This window comes from Corvus kubaryi, unplaced genomic scaffold, assembly GCF_017639235.1.
Source record: "Corvus kubaryi isolate FWS band 111438036 unplaced genomic scaffold, C.kubaryi_AGA036_p1.0 37397, whole genome shotgun sequence".
Lineage (NCBI taxonomy): Eukaryota > Metazoa > Chordata > Aves > Passeriformes > Corvidae > Corvus > Corvus kubaryi.
This window is the reverse complement of record NW_024581136.1, coordinates 1,457,772-1,481,944: the sequence shown is the minus strand read 5'-3', so window position 1 is coordinate 1,481,944 and position 24,173 is coordinate 1,457,772. Positions and strand designations below refer to the sequence as shown.

General features: G+C 38.1%; 1 protein-coding gene across 11 annotated transcripts in view; it reads left to right on the top strand.

The window, feature by feature from the left end:
• PIK3CB (phosphatidylinositol-4,5-bisphosphate 3-kinase catalytic subunit beta) overlaps positions 1 to 24,173 on the top strand; it is a 99,441-nt gene that overhangs the window by 58,335 nt on the left and 16,933 nt on the right. For 10 of the 11 annotated variants that reach the window (XM_042042709.1, XM_042042703.1, XM_042042701.1 and 7 more), the window contains 11 exons: positions 4,081 to 4,266; positions 5,310 to 5,535; positions 8,202 to 8,425; positions 11,122 to 11,304; positions 11,548 to 11,718; positions 12,586 to 12,663; positions 15,195 to 15,446; positions 15,772 to 15,868; positions 16,678 to 16,808; positions 19,694 to 19,747; positions 20,446 to 20,634. In XM_042042709.1, coding sequence (XP_041898643.1) covers positions 4,114 to 4,266; positions 5,310 to 5,535; positions 8,202 to 8,425; positions 11,122 to 11,304; positions 11,548 to 11,718; positions 12,586 to 12,663; positions 15,195 to 15,446; positions 15,772 to 15,868; positions 16,678 to 16,808; positions 19,694 to 19,747; positions 20,446 to 20,634 — 1,758 coding nt within the window. In that variant the 5' untranslated portion in view covers positions 4,081 to 4,113. Of the gene's footprint in view, positions 1 to 4,080; positions 4,267 to 5,309; positions 5,536 to 8,201; positions 8,426 to 11,121; positions 11,305 to 11,547; positions 11,719 to 12,585; positions 12,664 to 15,194; positions 15,447 to 15,771; positions 15,869 to 16,617; positions 16,809 to 19,693; positions 19,748 to 20,445; positions 20,635 to 24,173 lie in introns of those variants that run through there. The other variant, XM_042042711.1, reaches the window with a different exon arrangement.

The window sequence follows — 24,173 nt, the reverse complement described above, 5'->3', positions numbered from 1 at the left end:
TTAATGTCTAAGTCTTTTGCTGATATCAATTATTTTCAAAGGAGAGTTCATTGCATTGTTACTCCATGTCTCATTTTTTGCAGTGCTCCAGACAGGCTCTCTCTGAGCATATTCTTGGGCAGCTCTTAATTTCAGGATAACCTTACAAACTCTCTCTCATGCTTACTCTTTGTATCTTCTTGGTCGGTACTGTTTCACGTCAGATCTTTGCACCTCCTGGATTTAATTCCTGTACATATGCCAGTTAACTACCCAACAGGGGTAAAACTGATTTCACCAGCTCTTTCCACAGTGGAGTGAAGCCTTTGCAGCTGGGTGGTCCTGGGCTCTCAGTGACGTCCTGAAGTAGTCACCATGGATTTGAGCTTGACACAAGATAGTCTTGCCTGCCCTCAGGAAAATGGGTGGGTGGTTTAGTAAGAGAACACAGCTCCAATTTGTAACCACAGCTTCTGAAATCCTACTGATCCTTTAGTCTAAAGAATAAGCCTGGGAATGTTCTGAATGCCTGGGTTTTGTTAACTGTTCCAGTGGTTCTGCTGGTGGCCAACACTTGCTGTGGAAGTGTTGCCTACATTTTTTTTTCCAAGCTAGTTTTATACCTACTCTGTATAGCCCAGGATGTATGATTCTAGTTCTGTTTTGGTTAGGGGGAAAACATGAATGGCTGTAATTCACATAAAAATGTGTTGCTTACTTTTGACTGTCATCTGTCCTTAAACTATTTTAGAAATCAAGGAAGAAGCAGCCTGCTTCTGGTAGCCCTTTTTTGTCTTTGTTTTTTCCTTTTTTCCTTTCCCAGTGGTCTTGTTGGTTAAATGATGAGATGTACTTTTGTTGGGAAGTGAGGAGAAATCTGTAAGGTCTTTTGGCTTCAGGAATAAGGCTATTAGCACCAGAGCAAATTCTTTTGTCTGCCTAGAGATGGCAAGTCCTTGAAAAACCAAAACAGCAGCACCCAATTGAGAAATCTTTTTCTAGGGCTTCTTCTTTGTGTACGTTATATAAATAAATACCAAGATGAGTGTTAAAATTTCTTGTTATGCAGATGTTTTACTCATCTGTGTTTGACTTCTTTCCATTAGTATAAGCAGCTCTGGCAGAACTGCTGATATATTAAAATACAAATTGATTAAGAGAGTGAGTGTGTGGGCACACACATATATATGAATCTGAAATTTGCAGGTTAAAGCTTAGAGAAAATTTACACTTTACATGGGAAGGTTTGAATGCTGTCTGTCAGTACTACCTGTAACTTAGAAAAGCATTTTGTACTGGGCTTTGCTCCTGTGAAATTCAAAGTCATTGATTAGACATTTGAGTAGCCAAGGTTAAGTGCTGGTTTAATTACTTCCTTCTTTTGTATGTGAAGTTGTTGTTACTGTGACAGTGGGCAGGAATAGCTATGAGGTTAACAGCCTGAAATAGCTCTTTATTATTATTTTAATTGTTGGTTTTTTTCCTTTAGCTGGAAGTTGTTTAAAATGTCTCTGGTGTTGTTGCTCCCAATCCAGATGGCTTTTTGCCTTTGTTTCAGTTCCTAAATGTGATACTGTTAGTTAGTCACCAGTGCCACCACACATGTCACAGTTTGGGGCCGTGACTCCTCTCCAGAGCTGCTGTGGGTTGGCCATCTTGTGTTTCTCAGGATAAAAACTGGTTCTGTCTTGGCCCCTGTGATGTCAGCTCTTGGGGCAGAAACAGGGTGCTGGCTGCAAAACACACTGACCTGCTTCCTTGAGGAAGGAAATATTAAGTAAGTGCCTGAAAGCAAGAATAGCTTCTCAGCATGCTCAGATTGGCTTCTCTTCCCTTTTAAATTGAAAATGCAAATGGAATTTTAAAAGATTCTGGTGTCTGTGTTGGAAATCTATAATTATAAACAAGTATCTTACAAGAACTTTATGACTCTCTGTGTTGTGGTGTCTGGAGCAGCATTTTTAAGTCTTGTTTCTTTGAATATTTTAAACTCTTATTGATGCACTAAAGTGGTTTCAACAACTGCAACTGTGAAAAACATCTGAAAGAGGATGAAAATAGAAAAGACATGCTGAATTAAAGCAGGAATGAACTGTATACAAAATAACTACATAAAACAGATTTCCTTGCTGCTGTACCTGTCCAAGTAATGCTTTCTAATGGAAATACCTCTTTATTTTACCTTCATGACCACACAAAATAACTGAAAACATGTATGCATCCAAGTATGAAAAATGTATAGTATTATTATTTTTTGCTGATTACTAATTTCAGTTACAACAGAGTTGCAACCAGGATTTTATGTGTACAAGTAACTGGATGGAGGAAAATGAATAGTATCCCATTAAAATAGTAGCTCATTGAAAATATACTGATTGGTGATGAGGAATTACACATTTTGTCTAGAGTTGTTTTTTGGGTAGATGTTGTGTTATTCCAGTAATGTAGTCTGTACTGGGTATAATGATGGGGTAACATTTTATTTCTTTCCTTTAGACAGCTTAGAGCTCACACCCCATGCTAAACTTCTTACATCCAACAATGAATGGATGGATTTGTAAACTGTGGTAATTCATATGAAATACCTTCATATCTGATTTGTTACTTGTACCACACCCCCATCTCCTAGTCTTTTTGTTTTAATTCAATCTGGTCGGTGTAGCGGACTTTCTTGGAGGAAAACATGGACAGAATGGTGGTAAAACTATTATTTGGTAGTGATGATGGTAGGAGCTCCCTAATTGTTGCTTCTATTGAGGAAAAATACATTTCCTTATGTATTTATGCTTTCTGAAATTTAGAGGTGTTTTATTTAGCATTAATGAAAACTCTGCTATATTTTTATTTAGAACAAACAAAATATGAAGTGATCCATGTATTATTGCAGTTACAAGATGTGTTGGCAGCTTGTGCTGGTCCTCGAAGCTTTGCTAAGGCCAAATGGAAAGGTGTTGGAATGATTTCGGTCTTGTTATTCAGTGTATTTATGTGGCAGTTGGAGGTGGGACTGGAGTGTGTTGTCAAATACCTGAGGCAGCTTTGAACTGGCAAGTTGATTTGTGTGCTGCTGGCACCATCTATTATCCATTGTAGGGAAGGGAATTCCCAATTAAAATATTGGAAAGCTGTAAGTGGAGTTGCACATTCTGACATACTGTTACAAATGGTGATTTCCCACACCTCATGCTGGCCAACAATAATTTGGAAGATGTAGGGGTAACTTGTCTACTAAAGTGCTTTACAATAGTGTTTTACAATGCCATCCCTTTGTCAGCTGAAGAGCATTGTCTGGATGAGGAGGAAGGTACATGATTACGTGAGCTGTGGCTGAAGGGAAAATTCAGCTTTAGAGAGTGGTAATCAAAAAAGATGACTTGGAAGGTTAGAAAAACTGGTGGTAGCATTAAGAATAAATAAAAATGTCCTGAAACACAGAGGACAAGCAGTCAGGAAGCCAGTGTAGTGAGCTGAAGGAGATCACAGATAGGGTTTCCTCCTACCCTGCAGTGGGTGGAGTTCATAGAGGATGGTCATTCTCTAAGGGTGAAAACAAATTGAGGTTAGTGTCTTTAGAGGAAAATGTCACTTTCTAGTAGAGTTGAAGAAATTTTTCCTGCTGTTAATACAGACTTTCAAGTTCAATATGTCACTGGCCACATTTGTGGACAACTAACAGGAAATTTGCAAAAAATAAAATAATGAAACTGATAATGAGTTTTCATATGAAATATTGCCATGCTTCTTCATCCAAGAAGTTTACTTTGGTTGTGTTTTACACTGGAAAAGGTTTAGAGAAAACTTGAAATTAATTTCGAACTTTGTTGCAGCTAACCTCTAATTAGTTTTTTCTCTTATTACTTAGTTTTAATGATATAAACATCTCAACAATAGCCCTTTGCCAGGTAAATACTTTTATTATATTAAATGACATTCATGAGTAAGAACTATGCTTATGTGTTTGCAATACTGGCATTTGAGACCCCAGAGTTGTAAGCTGAGCTGCTCAAAGCAGGCTTATGTAAACTTTCCAAGGACTTTAAAATGTGTGTCTAATTATAGAAGGTTAAGTATACTGAATTTTAGGGTTTTTTTTCCCCTAAGGCCATGTGGTTATGATATTATTGAGATTCCATAATGCCTCCTGCCGTGACAGACAGCCTTGACATCTGGGCAGTGGATTCACAGATTGGTGCTGATGGCTCAGTATCTGTGGACTTCCTGTTGCCCACTGGAATCTACATCAACCTGGATGTCCCTCGAGATGCCACCATATCTCAGATTAAACAGGTAATACCAAATGGGCAGTTAACTTAAGTTTGGAATGAGGGCTGTTTCTGATTTTGACATGCCCTCTGGCAAATCAAGTAATGAATTTTAGCAGGCATAAAAATGAGGTACTGAAGGCACGTGCACAGCAGACTGACTGATAAAGAAGTGTGTGTATGTGGGGGTAGCCCTGGGTTTGGGCAGATGGCAAGGTGTGGAAAGTGGCTTCTTGCTGATAGTTACAGTTCAGCAGAGATTATTCTAATAGTTCTATAATAACACTGTATTGCTGCTCTAAACCTTTTTCTAACACATCAGTAATCCATTGTTTGCTGATCTAACATTTCTCTGATTAGTGTGTCTGATTAGATTTTTAGTACAGAAGTCACAGATTGGGCTCTTGCTTCTGTTGACTGACACCAAAGAGAATTGCTTTAAAAACTGTGACTGCCACTTCTTAAAGGTTTTGTACAAATTGGATCATCACTTAAAATGTGAGGGAATATCCAAATCAAAGGAAGGGGAGAACATAAGGAAGTGACCACAGACACTAAAAAACAATCTACTGACCTTTGATCAGATAATGGCCATGTGAGGACATTTGGAAAAATTACTGAGGAGTTAAGTAGTGAATGAATTACAACACAGACTAACCTACTCCTAATATAATAAGTGATTTCAAGTGATAAAGAATTTAAAAACAAATGTGTAAATAGCAGCAGTAAGGGACTTGAACTAAGCTGTCTGGTTTTCTCGATGCTTGTGGCACATGGAAACTTAACATGCCATAAACAGGTACTATTGATATTCAGCTGTTTTCCAAAGAAAAGGAATGCTGATCCTAACTACAGAGGTCTGTCCTGGAAATCACTCAAGATAGAGACTGAAAGCGAGTCAAAGTAAACATATAATGATATATAGTGATAAAAATTCTCCAAGTTAGCAAACATGTTTCTTTAATATTTTTTGGGAACATAAATGGAAATGAATGTTACCTTCAGTGCCTTAAGATATGTCCCTGTTTTCTGGTGTTTTTTTCATTTATTTCTTTATTTTCATTGCAGCTGTTATGGAAGCAGGCACATTCCTATCCACTCTTTCATCTCCTTATGGAAATTGACTCTTACATGTTCTCATGTGTGAATCAGACTGCCGTACATGAAGAATTAGAGGATGAAACACGGAGGCTTTGTGATGTTAGACCCTTTCTCCCTGTCCTTAAACTAGTGACAAGGAACTGTGATCCAGGAGAAAAGTTGGATTCCAAAATAGGTGTCCTTATAGGCAAAGGTAATTCCATTTGATTTCTTTTAGAAATGAGGTTAAACTTTGTTGTGTATGAGGGTCTTAATTGGGCAGGTAGTAGATTTTAAAAAAAAAAAAAGTATTAAAAATTCAATATTTCCCTTTGTCAAACAAATATTGATATAGTTGTAAAGAATTGAAATACTCAAGATGAAACACATGAAAGCTGTTTAAAGCTACTTTCTGTATTGCATTTCATCATTGTATTGTTTTACTACATCAATCAAGAGCAAATTTTATTTTGTAGATGAGGAGAAAATATATATTATTGTTATTACTAAGTGAAGAAAAGCATAATCCTTGAACAGTGTTACCAGAAATAACCTACCAGCAAACTGGATACTCAAAAGGAACTAGAAATTATTATGATTTTATTATACGAGGTGTCTGAGTTGATTAACAATGATTCTTGTTTTTACTCTCAATTGTGACACTAATTTTCATCAAACAATGAAAAGCTATTTTTAAAGGTTTCACAGTAACTTATTCTTGATGTTATTTCAGAATTTCAGCTTTTAAATCTACTCTGCTTGGTTATACAATCAAGATTGACAGGGTCATATGAGGTCATATCTCTTGTTTTAAAACAATGAGCCATTGTTAGGTCTCTTATAAAGACTGCAGGTTTTGTTTAGATTTCAGCAGTACACTGTCTGCCTATTTGTTAGAGCTGACAATGGGAACAGTTGGTCAGTTTAACCATTCAGACAGATTCTGACAGACTCAGAGAGATTCACATTCTGTGATTGAATATTTGGCTTATTAGAGCTGTGTGAGACCCTGCCTTATGCAGCCCCTGTTCTGTACCTTAGCAGGAAAAAAAATGTGTTCCTCTCTGAGCTTCTAAACTTAGTGCTTTATTCTCAAGAGGTGCTTGGTGCTTTGTGTGATTTGGACAATGTCCTTCAAAGTTCAGGAGTAAAGATAAAGACAATTGCAGGCCCTACACATCCTGAAGTACCAAAAAGTCACAGCTTTCCATTGTATCATAGAAACATGGGATGGTTTGGGTTGAAAGGGACCTTTTAAAGGTCATCTTGTTCCACCCCCCTGCCGTGGGCTGGGACATATTTAACTAGATCAGGTTGCTCAGAGCCCTGTCCAATCTGACCTTGAACATGTCCAGGATGGGGCATCCACCACCTCTCTAGGCAATTGGTGCCAGTGCCTCACCACCCTCCTTGTAAAAAATTTCTTCCTTACATCTAATCTAAACCTATCCTCTTAATTTAAAAACTCCCTAGAGCTTGCTTTTCTTCAGGCTGAACAACCCTACCTCTCTCAGCCTGTCTCTATTGCAGAGATGCTCCAGCCCTCTGAGCCTCTCTGTGGCCTCCCCTGGGCTCTCTCCAGAAGGTCCATGCCCCCTTTATGTTGGGGACCCCAGAGCTGGGTGCAGCACTGCAGATGGGGTCTCACCAGAGCAGAACAGAGGGACAGAATCCTCTCCCTTGCCCACCTGCCTTCACTGTTTGTGATGCAGCCCAGGACACGTTTGGCTTTCTGGGCTCTGAGTGCTCATGGCCAGGTCATGTCCAGCTCATCCACCAGCCCCCCCAAATCCTTCTGGGCAGGGCTGCTGCCCATCTGCTCATCCCCCAGCCTGTGGTGATACTGGAGGTTGCCCTGACCCAGGTGCAGGACCTTGCATTTGGTCTTGTTGAACCTCAGTGAGATTCCCACGTGCCCACTTCTTGAGCTTGTCCAGGTCCCTCTGGATGGCATCCCATCCTTTGGGTGTGTCACCACACCACTCAGCTTGGTGTCGTCTGCAAATCTGCTGAGGGGGCCCCCACTCCCTCTGTCTGTCATTAATGAAGCTATTAAATAATACTGGTCCCAATGCACCCTGAGGGACACTGCTTGTCACTCGTGTCCATTGGGACTCTGAGACATTGACCATGACCCTCTGGATGTGACCATCCAACCAATTTCACATCCATTGGACAGTCCACCATCAAAAACATCTCTTTCCAATTTAGGGAGAAGGACATTATAAGGCCTTACAGAAGTCCACGTAGGTGGCATCCACAGCCATTCCTTTGTCCACTGATGTAGCCTCTCAATCGTAGAAGGCCACCAGGTTGGTCAGGCAGGACTTGCCCTGTGTATTCTTTCATTACATGTTTTGGAAAAGTAACTACTGGTCTTGTATTGGTAGAAATTTCAGTCATGTCATTTTGATTTGAGTAGATGATTTTCTTTTTTTGACTTTTAAATACAAAAGGGACAATGTCATCTTTCTGGGGGATTAAAAACCCCCATAGCTTGCAAGCACTTCTGCTCTGTGGTCTTTATGATGCATTTATTGTGCTTTTCTTTAATTTACTCTTGTGAGGAGAGACTTAAAACTTTCCAAACTACCTTGAAATCAGGGTAAGGTTGGATTTTCTGCCTCATAGTAACTAAGAGATACATTGGTTCTTAGTGTTTAAAATAAACACTCATGTCAGGTTGCATGGGAATTGTGTAAGGAACTTTGAAAGTCCACTGATGTACAGGACAATGTAGAACCCAACTCAACTTTGAGCACCCATTTTGGATGGGATGGCTGAAGGAAACCACCTATGTCACCTTAACTTAAAGACAGTAACGATTTGAATGGGATATGTGGGCCCCATGTATCCTTTTGCTTCCTTGAATTCTTTCAGGTCTCCATGAGTTCGATGCCTTACAAGATCCTGAAGTGAACGACTTCCGAGCTAAAATGCGGAGAATCAGTGAGGAAAAGATTCAGTCACTTGTGGGTCTCTCCTGGATGGACTGGTTGAAGCACACTTACCCACCAGAGCAAGAGCCTGTAATCCCAGAGAGCTTCCAAGATAAACTCTATAGTGGAAACCTTGTAGTGGCTGTTCATTTTGATAACTGTCAGGTAGGAATGGTTGCTCCTCATGTTTCATGAGCTGTTCTTGATCCAGGACTGAATTAACATGGGATTGCTCAAGGATATAAGTGACATAGAATACTTACATTATGGTGTTAGCTTTAAAAAGTAAAGTCTTTCACCAGGATACTTGACTCTTGAAAGAAAGTGAGGATGTGAGCCTATGGTTCAGAATGGAGCTTCTAAAGTCTAATTACAGTTCAACTTCTAAAGGCAAAATGTACAACTTGTATCTTCTATATTATTTCACGTTTGTTTAAATGTAAAACATGGTTCAAAATTGTCAGGACTTTTTTTTGCCAACTGTTCCTGTGTTGCTTCACTTACATTCAGTTTTAAGCTCAGTTCATCAGAGATTGCTGGTAATTGGGAGGCACCATATTCAACACACTTCTCTGTAAGTGACTCACTGAGCATCTTTGGGGTTGATCTGCTAATAAGATTGAGAAATAAATTTCTAAAAAAGGAAGAATTAGTATTCCCTTAACTAGAAATACAAGTAGAAAACTAAAACACTGAGAGTTAGCTTTTTGTTTAGGCTAGCAAAACCATAGTTTATTTTTAAAATAAAACCCCCTTTAGTTTCTACCAGGAAATCCTGAAATATTTTAGCATGAGTTTTTATGATGTTGAAGTTGCTGTGACTCTTGCTTGAGTCCAGTATTCCCATTACCATTTTTTGCACTCTGTTCTTTTGGATAACCATGAATGATCAGCATTGGAAACCTTAAAAATCTTACAAGTGTGTAAATACATCAGGCTAGATTTGGTGTCCATTTTGACCCAGGTGCAAGATGTTGATTTTCTAATGATTCAGATGATTTTAGTTACAAAGCTGAATTATTTCTAGTACTATCCTTTTAAACTTTAAAGGTTTAAAATGGTACACACATCTGCCTCTGGAAACACTAAATGTAGAGCTGAAAGCTAAATCTGGGCACCAGTAACACCAGCTGATGTTGGATGCATAGGTGTTTTATGACAAAACTTTTTCCAGTCCTCTTCAGCTTAACAGAGAACTTGTAGTTGTCCAGGAGTGAGATTCTGTGTGTTTGTCAGCTCTTGATTAAATACTGTGTCTATATGCATATGCTGACAGTACAAAAGCAGTGCAAAAGTTCATGCTGGTGCAGAATGTATTTGCCTGCCACTGTAATACCTTAGGCTGCTGACATTTCAAATGTTTCAAATGCTTCTGCTGCCAGCTCTGACCTTCAGTGCTATTAACAGTTCAAATCTGATCTGCTTTTTAGAGCAGCAAACTCTGTTCCAGACTTTACTATTTGCACTGAGTATTGGAGTCATCCCAGGAGAATTAAATAGGAAGGTGTGGGGACTGTTCTGTCAATTCTTTCAGCTGCAAGATTGAGAAAAAGAAATATTAAAATACTTTTTGTCTAGAAGGTGTGGGTGAGCTGTAAGGGCTACATGGTTGTCTCTGGAGCAGGAGAGACTGATCCCCATCTCTGTGACACATCTGTTAAGCTCTACATCTGGAAAACAAGGCAGCTGTCAGAGAGTACCAGCTTCCTGGGAAGAAAAAGTGTTATTCCCTGTCTACTCACTCCCAGTTATGGCAGGAGAAGAAAGCCTTCACACTGCGTCAGCTTTCTGAAAGGGGGAAGCTGTTGTGAACCAGGCAGAAACTGAGAAAATACAGAATTAATTTAGCGTCACTCTGCAGAGTTTACTTGTTCCGTTGGGGCAGCTTGGCTTCTTACCAGTCTGTATAAATAAAGCACAAGTCAAAAGAATGTAAGCAGACAACACTTCCCATTTGTCAACTACTGGGTTTAGGATGCTCACATCTTCAGAACTGGGTGTGTAAATAAAAAATAGTGAAACTTAAAAATAAAACAACAAAACCACAGGACCTCCTGAATCAACCTTTGCAAATAAACCTGTGCAAAGCATAATGCAGTAGATGAAGGGAGATGAAGGATTTCACAGAAGATCTTTTACTTTAGGAACTTGAAATTAATTTAAACCTTCTTTTTAATTTACAAAAGAGAGTTAACTTCTTACCTTTATCTTTTTAGAACACATTAAAATTAGAGATACTTTGGAAATAGGTTGACAGCCTCTAAGGGTTTTGATTTAAACATTTCTTTAAAAATGCAGTCTTTCCTTGTTGGGTTCAGAATGCTACAGGTGTTGGCTGCTACTCTGTTTTCTGCTCTCCTCCCAGTGTGGTGGTGGTTTTCTACATAAATCACATTCACAGCTTCTTCTACTTTCTTACTTGAAGCTTTTTCTTCTGAGTTCAGTGATACTTAGAAAGAGGATAACTTGCTAGTGGCCAGAAGGATGAAAAATTAACACATCTAGTACTGCTAAATACTTTGAAATATATCATGATTTATTGTCTCTCTCATTCAGCGTTCCAAAATACAGCCTTCTAGATCAATACATTGCTCTAGTCTTTAAATCACTGCTAAATCAAATAAAGACCTATGTTTTTAAATGTACTTCTGATAATATAAAAGTTTGGGAATTAACATCTTATAGCTTTTAGGGTGTCTATTATTTTGATTGCCCTGAAGATACAGACTTTAACTGTTAAAATAGTCTGGATTTAACAGTTTTTTTTTTCTACCTGTTTTATTATGTGTGCTGCAATTTTAGCCTTGTGTGTCTGACTATGACAAGTTTGACCTTCAATGTTCCTGTTTGTGTTTTGTTAGGATGTATTTAGTTTTCAGGTGTCTCCTAACATGAATCCCATCAAGCTGAATGAGCTGGCAATCCGAAAACGTTTGACTATCCATGGAAAAGAAGATGAGGAAGTTGATCCTGCTGACTATGTGCTGCAAGTTAGTGGAAGGCTAGAATATGTCTTTGGTGATCACCCATTAATTCAGTTCCAGGTACATGAAGTTTTTTGGAACTTGGTGTAACAATTCTCTGCTGCCTTGGCCAGAGGCGCTTCCTCGCATCCCATTATTGAAGAGTAGCACCTCCCTCCTCATGTCTGCAGCCCTCTGCAATTGTAAAACACATGTGCACCATTCCCTTTGTATCTCTGTAATGAATTCTTTGTTTCTTTAGTTTGAAAGTTGCTGTAGAAATAGTCTGCTGGCTGGTAACAACTGTTTTCCGTGGGTTTTCAGTATATCCGCAACTGTGTGATGAACAGGACTCTTCCCCAGCTGACCCTGGTGGAGTGTTGCACCATAAAGAAGATGTGTGAGCAGGAGATGATTGCCATAGAAGCTGCCATAAACCGAAAATCCTCCAACCTTCCTCTTCCTCTGCCACCAAAAAAAACAAGAGCAACAACTGTAAGTTCATGGGGAGAATGTCTGATACCCAAAGGGAACAATGACTCGTAGAATATAAATCACAATGCCTGGGATTTGTGCTGTGACCGCTGTATTCCAGTGTAGGTCACCTGGGTCAACTCAGAGCCTCCTGTTGCTTGGGAGATTTACCTCAGAAACATCAGACCTTGAGGCTTTTTGGAAACTTCTTACCTTCCCTCACCTCATCCATCCTCCTTTTCTCCTTCCTGCGCCCCCCTTCCATTGCTATGGATTCTACTTTTAATCACAACCCAGAGGAGCAGGAATAATCCGTCAGCAGCAGCTGGAGAAGTTACTGCAGAGAACTGGATTCTCCAGCTCCACTGCTGTGCATTGGCTTCATTCCCTTGGGCAGCAGTGGCTGGGATCTCTTGTATTAGCCCAGACATCCTGCATGGCATTGCTGCTGCACTGATGGCAACTTTTGCCATAATATACAGCTGACTTTCTTATAACCTGGTGCTTCCTTTACTGCTAAACCTGTGGCCTTACTGCACAGCTATAGCCTGTGTACTGTCACTCTAAGAAATGTGGACAGGTCTTTGCTCTATTACACACTCTGCAGTTATTCAGAATGAACAACAAATTTGAAGGGTTATTCTGAATTGTCAGCAGGTAGTACATGATGTATGTTCTCATCTCCAGCTCGCTCTCAGCTGAGTTTTTACTTTGTCTCCTCTTGTAGCTGTGATAACTAATTTATCTTTTAGGATTTCAAATTTATATTTTTTAAAATGCATTTTTTGGTTTGTTTTTGTGACTTTTTCTTAAAATGCTTAGCTTATGAAATAGGTTAGAATGTTACAGTGGTGAAGAATGAACTTGTATCTTTGTGTCTCTTCTCAGAGTGTGTGGGATATTTCCAACCCTTTCAAGATTATTCTATTAAAGGGTAATAAACTAAACACAGAAGAAAATGCCAAAGTAAGTAACTATGTCTAGTATCAGAAGACATTCTGTTTATCATTTTAATGATTTTCAATGCTAAGTGAACTCAAAATTATACAGATTTCAGTGCAGCAGAAGTGTAATAAGCATTTTTATTTATTCCCAGTTGCATTGGTTGCATTGGTCAAAATCTGGCTTTATTGCTGAAGTATTCCTTTATTGCCTGAAGTTAGATATGTGCATTGGAACACTGCAGTAATTGTGGCAGTATGACATAGGTGTTCATTGGTACTTGATTTCTTAAAACATGGCATCTGTAAAGTGCTGATAGTGGTGTGAAAAGAGCTTATTTAAAATAGGCTGTCATAAATACCTGACACAAATAAATTAAATATTAAATGTTTTAAAGTGCAACATGAGTATTTTTGTAGTCCTGAATATATTCTGTATATTTGAACTTGGACTGTGTGCTTCTATACAATCTGTCTTTTATTTTCTACACATGAGGAACACAAAGAAAGAAAGCTGGAGTATCATTTCCTGTAAAAATATACATGACTGGGCTACTGACTGTTGTACAGACCACAAGTTGTTAACACATGGGAATTTATTGCACAGCTACTTTAATGCTTTACACAACACTTGCCTGTGAGGTAGAACAACATTAAACTCCTTTATTTTGTTTAGCAATCAGTAAATTGTGTAACCCCTATTGTAGATAAGGAAGATACCCAGTTAACCATTGATATTTGCTGTTTCATGCTTTATTCAGGATAATTGGTGCATTTTTTTCATTGAAAACTATTGTTACAACCTCGTTGTAAATTAGTGATCCTACATTTTACTACACAGATAAATGAGCCATAGTTACATTTTACTACCTGAGACACTGTGATTGTGGAAATGGATGGCTGCAAAACCAGATGGTTCCCCTTTCTTTATCTAAACCATTATTTAGCTAGTTCCAATATCTTCTTAACTCTGTTCTGTAGACTTAAGTTTTTAAAAGGAAAGATAAAAGAGATGGTGGATTCTGGAAGCAGCATAGCTATCAGGAGTTTCTAAGGTGATTTTTTAATGCTTAGAAAAGTGACTTTTGGTTAATTTCAGTATGCTTTTAGGGGAGAAACAGTCAAAGTATTTTCTAAGCTTGCAAAGAAACAGGAAAAATGGGCAGTTCTTTTGTATTGGCACCTGTGGGCACCATCTCAATGTTATTTAGTATTTTGAATGCTTTTTAGTCTTGAAAAATTAGAAGTTCTGTGGGTAACCTAGAATGAGAGTGGATGTAGTGACCCTGCAAACCTGTGCATGTTTCCCTCCGTTGTCTGTCTACAGTGTTACAAAATTGTCATTATTGAGAAGTTATTTGTTTTCCAGTCCTGATTCTAAGGCTGTTTAATTCACTGCCATTGTTCCTTTAGCCCCACTGTGCTTTGGATCAGGCCAATATTCATCCATTTTTGCTGAAACCACCACCAAGGTTCACAAATGCAGTGTTTGTAATGGGGAACAAAACATTTGTCAGCTGGGTAGCACTGCCCCAATGTGAGCTGGGTTGGGGACATTCACCTGGGGCACAAGTGACCTCACCCAGCAGTCCAACACCCAATTTTCCAAATACATGACATTGAAAATTGCTTTTCTTTTGTCTTGGTCTTTGGCCACCCCATCAGTACACACCATTTCATTAGTAAAAGGGGCATGTCAGAATAAAAAGAAAAAAATTGGGATCCAATCCCGTACATGAACAGGCTAATTATTTTTTTACCCAAAACCTGTTTCAAATTTAATATGTCTCTCTTTCCCTTGTAGTGTTCAGAAATAGTATGATAACTTCAAAGGAATGTTGGGAAGGTTGATTGGGGAGCAGAGGGAACCTGAAACATCAGATCACTTTTACACATTTAACATTTAAAATTGTGAACTTCCATTTGTTGTTGACCAAAAGATTACATTTCTGGGTTTTTCTCTCTCTCTCTCTGCCTCTCTCTCACACTGGTATTTTGGAAGGCCACCTGAAAGAAGTTGGCACATTTCACTCTGCAGTTTTCTGTGTATATGTATTATTAAACAGAAATGAAGAAATAAGCCACATCTTAGCATTGACCTGTAATGAGTTTAATTTCAGTGCCACTAACTCCAGCTTCTTTGTCTAGTTGTCCTTCTCCTTTCCTGATCCTTATTTTCATTGTTCAAGCTACCCGGTTTTGTTGGTTTCTGGGTACTAAAGACAAAACAAATCCTGGAAATCATGTACATTGTCATTATTATTACAGGTGATTCCTGATGTGGGCCAACAGTGTTCCCTCTATACAATTTTAGAAATAGTTTAAACCAAAAATTAGTTTTTTCTTAAGCTGAAAAAAACCCCAAATGTTCCTCATTTAGAAGTACAAATTGGTTCTACCTGGAGATTTTAATTTGTATTCAGAAAATCAGTCTTCTGCATTCTACTTAGTTGTTTGTTTGATGAAATTTCTGTATATATATGTTCTGCATATTACTCTCTACAGAGTTCTGTAGGTTCTGTGACAAGCTTAAAATATCTCATTTCTTTATGGCAGGTTCATGTTAGGGCTGGTCTTTTCCATGGTACAGAGCTCCTTTGTAAAACAACTGTAAGCACAGAAATATCTGGGAGAAGTGACCACGTTTGGAATGAAGTGCTGGAGTTTGAAATCAATGTCTGTGATCTGCCAAGGATGGCAAGGCTCTGCTTTGCTGTTTATGCTGTCATGGATAAGATGAAAACTAAGAAGTCCACCAAGGCAATGAATCCTTCTAAATACCAAACCATTAGGAAAGCAGGAAAAGTGGTAATTATTTAATTTGTTTTTCTCGAGTAACCTCCTAATTATATCAAAATGAGCATCCAGAAATCTTTCCTTGTCCTCACTTTAGTGCTCAAGAACACAAAATGAAAAAGAAAAGGTATTAAAAAGAGCGTACGTATTAAAAATTGCATATCTTGGTATGAAAACTTTTGATACTTCTCAGTGTTTAGTTGCTTTTCTGAAAGGTATCACCATTTGAAAAAAAAACCCAAGCCACCCTCTCAATTTTATGTATATTGTAGTGTTTTCTGTGTAGTAATATTTGCTGGCATCTTAGTTTCCATGTAAAAATTCTTTCCTTTGACAGCATTATCCTGTAGCCTGGGTAAATACCATGGTGTTTGATTATAAAGGACACTTGAAGAACGGAGAACTGGTACTGCACAGCTGGTCATCATTTCCTGGTAAACCCTAGCTTTTCAGATTTGGACTTTAAGTATGGGAGAGTGGGGGATCCAATAGCAGAACATTTACTGTATGCATGTTCAATTCTCCTGTAATAATCTCTTCATTACTTATATTTTTAATGTGGATAAATAGATAACATTTTAATCTCTTTCCTGAAAGTATTCTTTGTCAGGAAAGAGGAAGAGCAAGAGTCTGCTTGGAAGTAGTGTTCTAAAAATTTCATCTGTTGTGGAAGAAAAACCACATAAAATAAATTGCATGTTTATATCTAGTGTTACTTGCTTTTAAGGTGCAGTTTAGGTTTCATTTGGTCCCTCTGCTATGCACCCCAAATTAAATTGATCAGTTATAATGTAAGTGATAACATTTGCATCAGCAAGAATTGTGAATTAGATTTTTGTCTTCTTCCCTGATACTGATATCAATTAGTGAGAGTGTCTGGAGCCTCCATGTCACTCCTCATCCCATCCTGAGGAAACCTGTACCAGCCTGAGGGTGTGTCCTGCTTTGCAGAAGCTGCAGATCTTACTGGGATTTGTTTCAGTGTAGGGATAGCTCAGCTTCCCTTGACTGTTATGTTTACTTAAGAAAATCAGTTTCTCATTGGGTGATAATCCAACATTTGGGAGTGTAGGAGGCGGTTTATGCTGGAAATACAGAGCATTGTGCTAAAAGTGCTGTGCAGCAAAATGTGCTCTGTTCATTTTACAAGTAAGTGATTTCTTACTGCATCTTTGCCTTTCAGATTTCTAAAATTTTAATGCCTGCCTGGCCTGTAATAGTAACTGTTCTGTCTGTGTCTCAGATGAACTTGAAGAAATGTTGAATCCCATGGGTACAGTCCAGACTAACCCTTACACTGAAAATGCAACAGCTTTGCACATTAGATTTCAGGAATATTCAAAACAGCCTATTAATTACCCTCCCTTTGATAAGGTAAGGTGTGACCTAAAGAGCAGTCATGAATGCTTATGTGGAAATAGCTGTTTCTTCTTTCCTTTCAACACTGCCTTTCCCAGTGAATTCCCCTTTTCCTGCCTGTTAGTCACCATACTGCAGTTTGTTAAACTTGCACCGTGTGAGTGGCGGTGCTTGACTTCAGGGTCTATTTTGAAGATGTACACTTTTAAAAGTGGTCTGTACATGGTCTCTTGAAGGTCAAAAGCAAATCAGTTTCCCATATGAATGATCTTAGAAAAAGCTAAATTTATCTGCTATTCTGGAAACCTTCAAACTGTGCTTGCCTGTGATCTATAAAGATCTGTTCTTTCTTGGTACAAATGTGTGTTACCCACTCTTTGGGACACTGCCCTATGAGCTCAAGTCCTTTAGAGGATAAATGGACTCTTAATACTGTGTGCAAAGGGATTTCTGAAGGTCAGCTCTTGGACTGAATCCACTGAAGTTGCCCTGCAGTCTTCTACAGAAGAAGACAAGAATCTGTCTAGAAAGGAAGTGTATATTTGGAATACACATGGTTATGTCTGTAGTGTGAAGGATAGATGGAAAGTTGTTCAGAAACCAGCAGAAAAAGCTAAGACCAGGAAACAAGCAATAAAATAAGTCTTAAAACAGACTGCTAATGGTGCATTGTAAAAGGAAGGCTTAAATCATATGCACATTAGTCTGCAATTTTTTGGGGGGGGGATGAACAAAAAGACTGAAATTACCAAGTTTTATCATCTTGATCAAAGGCAGATTTGGGGTTTAATGTTCATAAAAACGAAATTGAATAACAAAATAGGGGGCTTTTTGTTTGAGTTTGTGTTGATAGTGTTTCCCATTCCTTGTCAGCACAGTACTTTTTCTTTTATTAAAACAGCACTGGAAATGCAGCAAGAGCTAAACCAGTACTGCCCAATTGCTGCCTTATTTAAGGATGACCAGTTAACACTTTATAGTGAACATATTTTAGTCAGTTTTGGTATTGCTTTATTTGTAATGCTTTAAGTTTTTGCTCATTGCACTTATATGTTTTTAATTTCTAAAGAAAAAATTTGCTGTACATATTACAGACAGGCTAAGTAAAAGTGTGTTTCTTTAGTAATCACATATTTGTTCTATCTCTGGTGTTTCCTTTATTTGTCCCTGCAATACCAAGTTCTCAGTAAGTTAAAACCGTGGACTGAATGCAGCCAATAGAATGCAGCAAATAGATTTACTGAGTGAGACAGACGGTGTAGTGACATTAAGGTAGTGTCTAATGGTCTTCATCCCTTGTAACTTTTAATTTCATTCGACTCACTCTCCTAAAAATTCTCTTGCTGAAGGTTCTATTGAATGAGGAGTGACGCTGTAGCTGCTTGAATTGCATCAGCTGAGGATCTGTCTCTCACAATGGTCCAGCTGAGACTTGCTTGCTCTATGGCTGCTCTTCATTTTCCCAGTGTTGGCTTGTTTCTGCCAAGAAAACAAAGAATGAGATGCCAGATTTTTGTTTTTAAGAAACATAATGTGCTAAAATAGATGAATCTTTTTGATCATATCATCAACCTGCTTGCACAGCAAGGAGCTATTTGGGGCTGAGGGAGCAAAAGTGCCTAGACCATGGATAAGAAACTGTCTGAGACAGGAGCCATGTGTTGGCCTGGTCCATGGCCAGTGCTGCAGGCACATCGTGGGGCTCAGGGTTCACCTGAACAAAGCTGGACTTGCAAAGACTTTGAAAGTTTATTTGCAGACAGAGTAACTCTGAAAAGCACGGGGAGGCAAGAATCAAACATAGAATTGGGACACTGTGGTTTTGTTTATGCATGTTTTCACACACAATAAGTAAATAAGCTTTGTGGCCAAGTAGTAGATGTAATACATGATATTAATGAGAGTTTCATACAGAAAAAAGAAATAAAACAAGTTAGGATACCTTTCTAAGGATTTTAGCTGCTGGGTATTTATGCTCTGATAATTGTAGTCTTTTGTTGTTTCTCATATTGTCTGAATAAAGAGAACACAAGTCTTGCTGGACCTGGGGGTGCTGTTGTATTCCTGGGTAATGGGAGAGGGAGAGCTCTCAGGAAAAGGAGGTGGTGTAGTTCCTTAGACGTTTTTCTTTATTGAGATTTTATTTTATGATTTGTTCCTCAAAGCGGCAGCATCTGACAGCTGTAGATAGACATACCTGACCAATTCAGCTGGGCCAATTGGCCCAGGCAGGCACCGTTGTAACACCTGGCTTGGTTGTAGTAATGTGCAGAATGCACTTTGAAGAACTGCATTTACTTCTAGACTTAATTCTCCATTATGGGTTATTGCATGGACTTCCAAAACCAAGTAAAATGTTCAAAAGGGAAAAAAAGGAAGGAAGATCTAAGATCTAGAGAAGTACCTGGACACACTGATTGAGATCATATGGGCAATCTGAGAACATGGTGAAAGGACTGGGCTTGTGGATTCTTACTGGAATTGAGGGCTAGAAGTATGGATCTGTGAGCATGGAAACAGTGCCCTTGAAAACTGCGCAAGTAGAGGTCAGAAAGCAAAGGATAACTTAGAGTTGAGGAATTGGTTTGCTGTGGCAAAAAATAAGGAGGAAATGCAGAAACAGAAAGCAAGCTGTCATCAGAAAGACTGTTTAATTTAGCCCAGAAGTGAGGAAAAAGGAAATAATTGAGGTCATCATGAGCACTGCTACTCCTGATCTCCCTAGTCCTGTAGATGAGAAAAGGGACACAGCACAGAAGTCCGTGTTATACCACTGAATACACAAAACTGTCTAAAAGAGAGAAAAATTTCCTTATCTGCCTCATTTCTGTAATGCTTATTCTTTCAATGCAGTCAGATTTGGGTTTAAATCTAATGTATTTAAAACCAACTTCTTGCAGATACTTGAAAAGGCAGCTGAGATTGCAAGAAACAGTGACAATGCTGCAATGGCGGTGAGCATCATCTACAGACTATTTAAAAATTATTTTTGTGTCGTTTTTTGGTTCTTATCTTCTGCATCAATCTAGAAATAAATAAGTCAACTGCTCAAATAGCAATTCTACTGGCTCTGTTTTCTTATATAATTCACTTTGATGAGCTGCTTTAAAATTCAGATATATATCTGCTTTTTCCAATATTTTTTCAAAAAGCTTTACATACTCTGGATTTGAAACACAGCTAAGATTTACGTTCGATCTGGAAAACAATTTAGGACTAGAAGACCAAAATAAGTGTCTGTCTACTTGGCAAATGTGTTTTCTTTTGATGGTTGCAAAAGTATTTTTTTGTTTCTAATTAAAAGAAATAATTATACATGTATTTAGATTTGCTCATTTGAAAAACACAAGAAAATATATGCATCCTAAATGAAAGTGCTCCATCTTGGAGTTGGAAAACAGAAATATTGCCATCTAGTGTTCTTAACTCTAAAGTTTAGTTATTTTTTCAGAAAGTTCTGCACACTGAATTTGGAATCTGTTACTTACAGTGCCTACAGTAAGGAATCTGAAAGAAAAGCACAGTAGTAATTTCCCTGTGTTTCATGAGTTTTTTTCTGATGTTCTTTCTGCTATATGGTGGCTGGTATTGGAGCTACCATACAAGAATCCTACTGAATTTATTACAACATTATACATTTCTCATTTCCTAGGGTCGAGGTGGTAAGAAGTTTTATGTTGTGCTAAAAGATATAATGGAAAGAGATCCTTTATCCCAGCTTTGTGAAAATGAAATGGATCTCATTTGGACTTTGCGCTATGACTGTCGAGAAAATTTCCCACAATCATTGCCAAAACTGCTGCTCTCTTTAAAGTGGAACAAACTTGAAGACGTTGCTCAGGTAAGGGAAAAGACAATGATGGTGGGGAAAAATGCTTGATTTAAATCATCAGTAAATAGGATTTCTTTCCCAAGTGTAACCAGTTTGAAGTGGTGCTGTTGTGTAAACTGGAGTTTAGTGTCTGACTTCTGTGGCCTGGACACGTAAAGAAGAGCTTACTCTCTCAAAAAAAACCCCAAAAACCAGGACCAAAATGCAATTCAGAGGTCCTCTGAATGATGAGAAAAGCACAGTGGATATTTATACAGACTAATTTAAAAATCTCGTGCTCAAATTTGATCTTAAAAGCAAGAATTTCACAGACTCTTCCAGTGTAGCCCTGTGCTTGAGCACAGTCAGCCTGAGCTGGGCTGTGTCCAGCTGAGATGGGAGTATCTCCACAGTCTCTGGGCAACAAAGTCCAGTGTTCGACCACCCTCACAGCAAGGCTATTCTAAAAAAAAGGTTTGTAAATCAAGATCTGAAATAAAACTTCTTGTGAAAATTAAGCTGCTCAAACACTATAAAAGCCACGTCTCAGACTGAGTAATTAAACCTCATTGAGGCAGACAGATGGTTTTTCAAAGAGATGTGATACCCACCAGTGCTAGGAAGCACATCATTCTCATCCTGTGGCTGTTTAACCAAATAGAGTCTCTTTAAAGTAACTTTTAAGGAAGTGAGGCTGGTGCTGTGATATAAGGTGCATTTTCAGTAAAATTGTTTCATTTGTTTGCTGTACAGCAAATGATGCACAAGGTTATTTCACTACACTGTAAAGAAGTTGGTGTAATGAAATAACCTTTTGCTGCTGTATTTACCCAAATAGAATCCAACTTTTGGGACACTTTTTAGGAATAGGTTGAACTTTAATTCAGGAAAAATTATATGAGCTCATAGTAAGACCATCCCTGCTTGATAGACTGATTTAAAAGTAATAAAATAACAGGTTTCTGGATTGGTATTGAAATGTTTCAGTCAGATTGTGTACAGAGAAGTTTGGGCCAAACTAAAAAGTCTGGCCAAAGTTAACAAGCACAGCACTCACTGCAAGGGATGAACCCAGGTGTTGTTTTGGTCTTCCTGACAGAATTCAGGTTTAAATGATGCTCAGCTTCTTGCAGACCACTACACTGAGATAATATTTATGTCTTGCCCTGAGTCTCATTTTAAAAATTTTAAACTAACTTTTTTCATTTCTTATAAACTTAGAGCTAAAAAGCATTTGCTGTGAAAGGTTATGATTGATGATATAAAATTCTATTGTGCCTTAGTATTCTGATCTTCACCTGTTACAAGCTACATGTTCTTGGAAGAAAAGGAAGCCACTCCATGAAAATTCACCTTCTGTCTATCCATCGTGTGATTTTTGTGATTATCTAGTCAGTCAGAATCTTAGTTTGCTCCAGCAGAGTTCATTTTCTGCAACATCCTTCCTACCAGCTAGATGTATATGTTCTGTGAACCTCTAAAAATGAATGGAATTTCATCCTAGCTCCTTGTCCATGCCATGAATGTTACACTAATAAAATGGAACATTCCTTGCTCACTTGTATTCTTTCATGTGCAAGATCCTGTTCCTTAGTAATTCCATTACGTGCTTCTGAATTTATTGTTCATTATTAAAAGTCTTCTGGAAATCAGAACTGTAGAAATATAAGCAGGTACCTCTTTGCTCTGTAAAATATGTGAAGGAAAAGGCATTCTGAGTGCTGGGGCTTTGAAATAGGGCCCTTGGTGGCAGTTTTGAAAAGTTATTTGGAGTATGGATATTAGCTGACAGTTCAAAGTCCTTTAAATTTGGGAACATTAAATATTATATATGCATAAATCTTTTTATTTAAACAGATGGCTGAAGATATGTTGTTGTCTTGTTACTGTGTATTTTCTGGAAGGAATATAGTATTTACGTTTGCTTATCTATAGACAGTAGTGCAGTTTATAATATTGGTTTTGGCAGCAAGGAGAGTCTCTGAAAAATGAGATCTTCCCTTAAACATACTGAATATTTCTGTAGTATGTAGACATGTAAGTACTCCTAATGATTTACCTTTTCAGGTAAGGCAAGACAGCCTCATGAATTTTAGGAATTCCAAAATTAACAGAACTCATAATTTACTTCCCATTAAAATTAAGTATTTGTTGTACTAGCTGTAGTTGTCTGCTACAATGTGCACACTGTTGTACCAGAAGTTGTTTTAATGCCCATTTTTAGATGTATTTCAGTAAAAGTCTTGACACTTCTAGCAAAAAGTTTAAAAAACCCCAAACACAATACAACAAAACAACAAAACCCAAAGAAGCAATCAAACACCAGCTGTTTATAAGAAAAAGCAATCAAATACCAGCTGTTTGTAAGCAAATGGACCTAATAACTATACTCCTGTTTTTATTAATGCAGCTTAAAAATAGTAAGGCTCTTTTAGAAATAGACTCTCGTATTTGATTGTAGGCTGTCTTTAATCTGTTAGTTCAGTGGTCCATGAAGTTATGTCCAGTGGATTCAAGCAGCTTTCTTGAATTATTTACCATGCAGATCTCATCCAAGCTCTTGTTGGATATGCAGGATTCTAGTAAAATGGTTGAACAGAAGGAATTGTCCTTACTGCTGCCATAACCTCCCTGCTCAGCACAGTAGCAGGGTGGCAGAACTTGTTAGGAGAATTCACAGGCAGTATTTATTCTCAGAGCAAAATTATAAAAAAAAATTAAAAGAAATTTTTAAAAAATCCACTTGCTTTCAGTGAAGTGACACCATAATTAATGAGAAGTAGAGAAAGGACAACTGAAATACTTGAAATAACTGGAATAAAAATACTGGCCTGTGCTTAATTGTATTGTCTCATATAGTAAACCTGTCTTGTTAGGGAAGAAATTGTGGTTATTTCTTAGAAGAAAATATTGATACACCAAGGCCGAATTTGAGTTTTCTCTGAAACATGCATTGTTCATTCTCATCGTAACCACCTCTGCAATAATTTCAGCAAAGGGAGGAGCTCTGTATTTTCAAATCATCTTCCCAGTAAATGTACATGCTGTGGACCATGACTTTCATTGCCTGATATATGAGGCATGTGGGGCCACTTGAGCTCATCTTTTCAGACTATTTCGGGTTCTCCATTCATTTCAATCATTCAGTACTAACAAAATGTTTTTATATTTTTGCTGATTTCTGCACCTGATTTAAAGTAGATTTTGTAGAAATTCTGATAGTCTTTTTTGGGAGTCTGTGACTGTGTCTGACAAGCAGAGCTGCTGTTTGCATTTTCAGTGTCTGCCTTGTGTATTAAGTGTGTGATCTTAGTATTTCTTGCAGAGTTTCAGTGCCAGTGTTCCTGCTGTGAAAATGTTGGTGGCTGCAGTCCTTGACATCAGGACTGGCATCATTGACCCTTGCTGGGTTAACAGATTTTGGAGTGTATTTTTGAGTGTATTTTTCTGTGGGAATGTGATATCTATGTTTAGAACACCTGTAGTTTTACTTTATATCATTATGAATTGTTCATACCTCTCTCTGTCCATGGAATCAGTTTAGTTGATCCTTTCCTCCACTTCTGGAG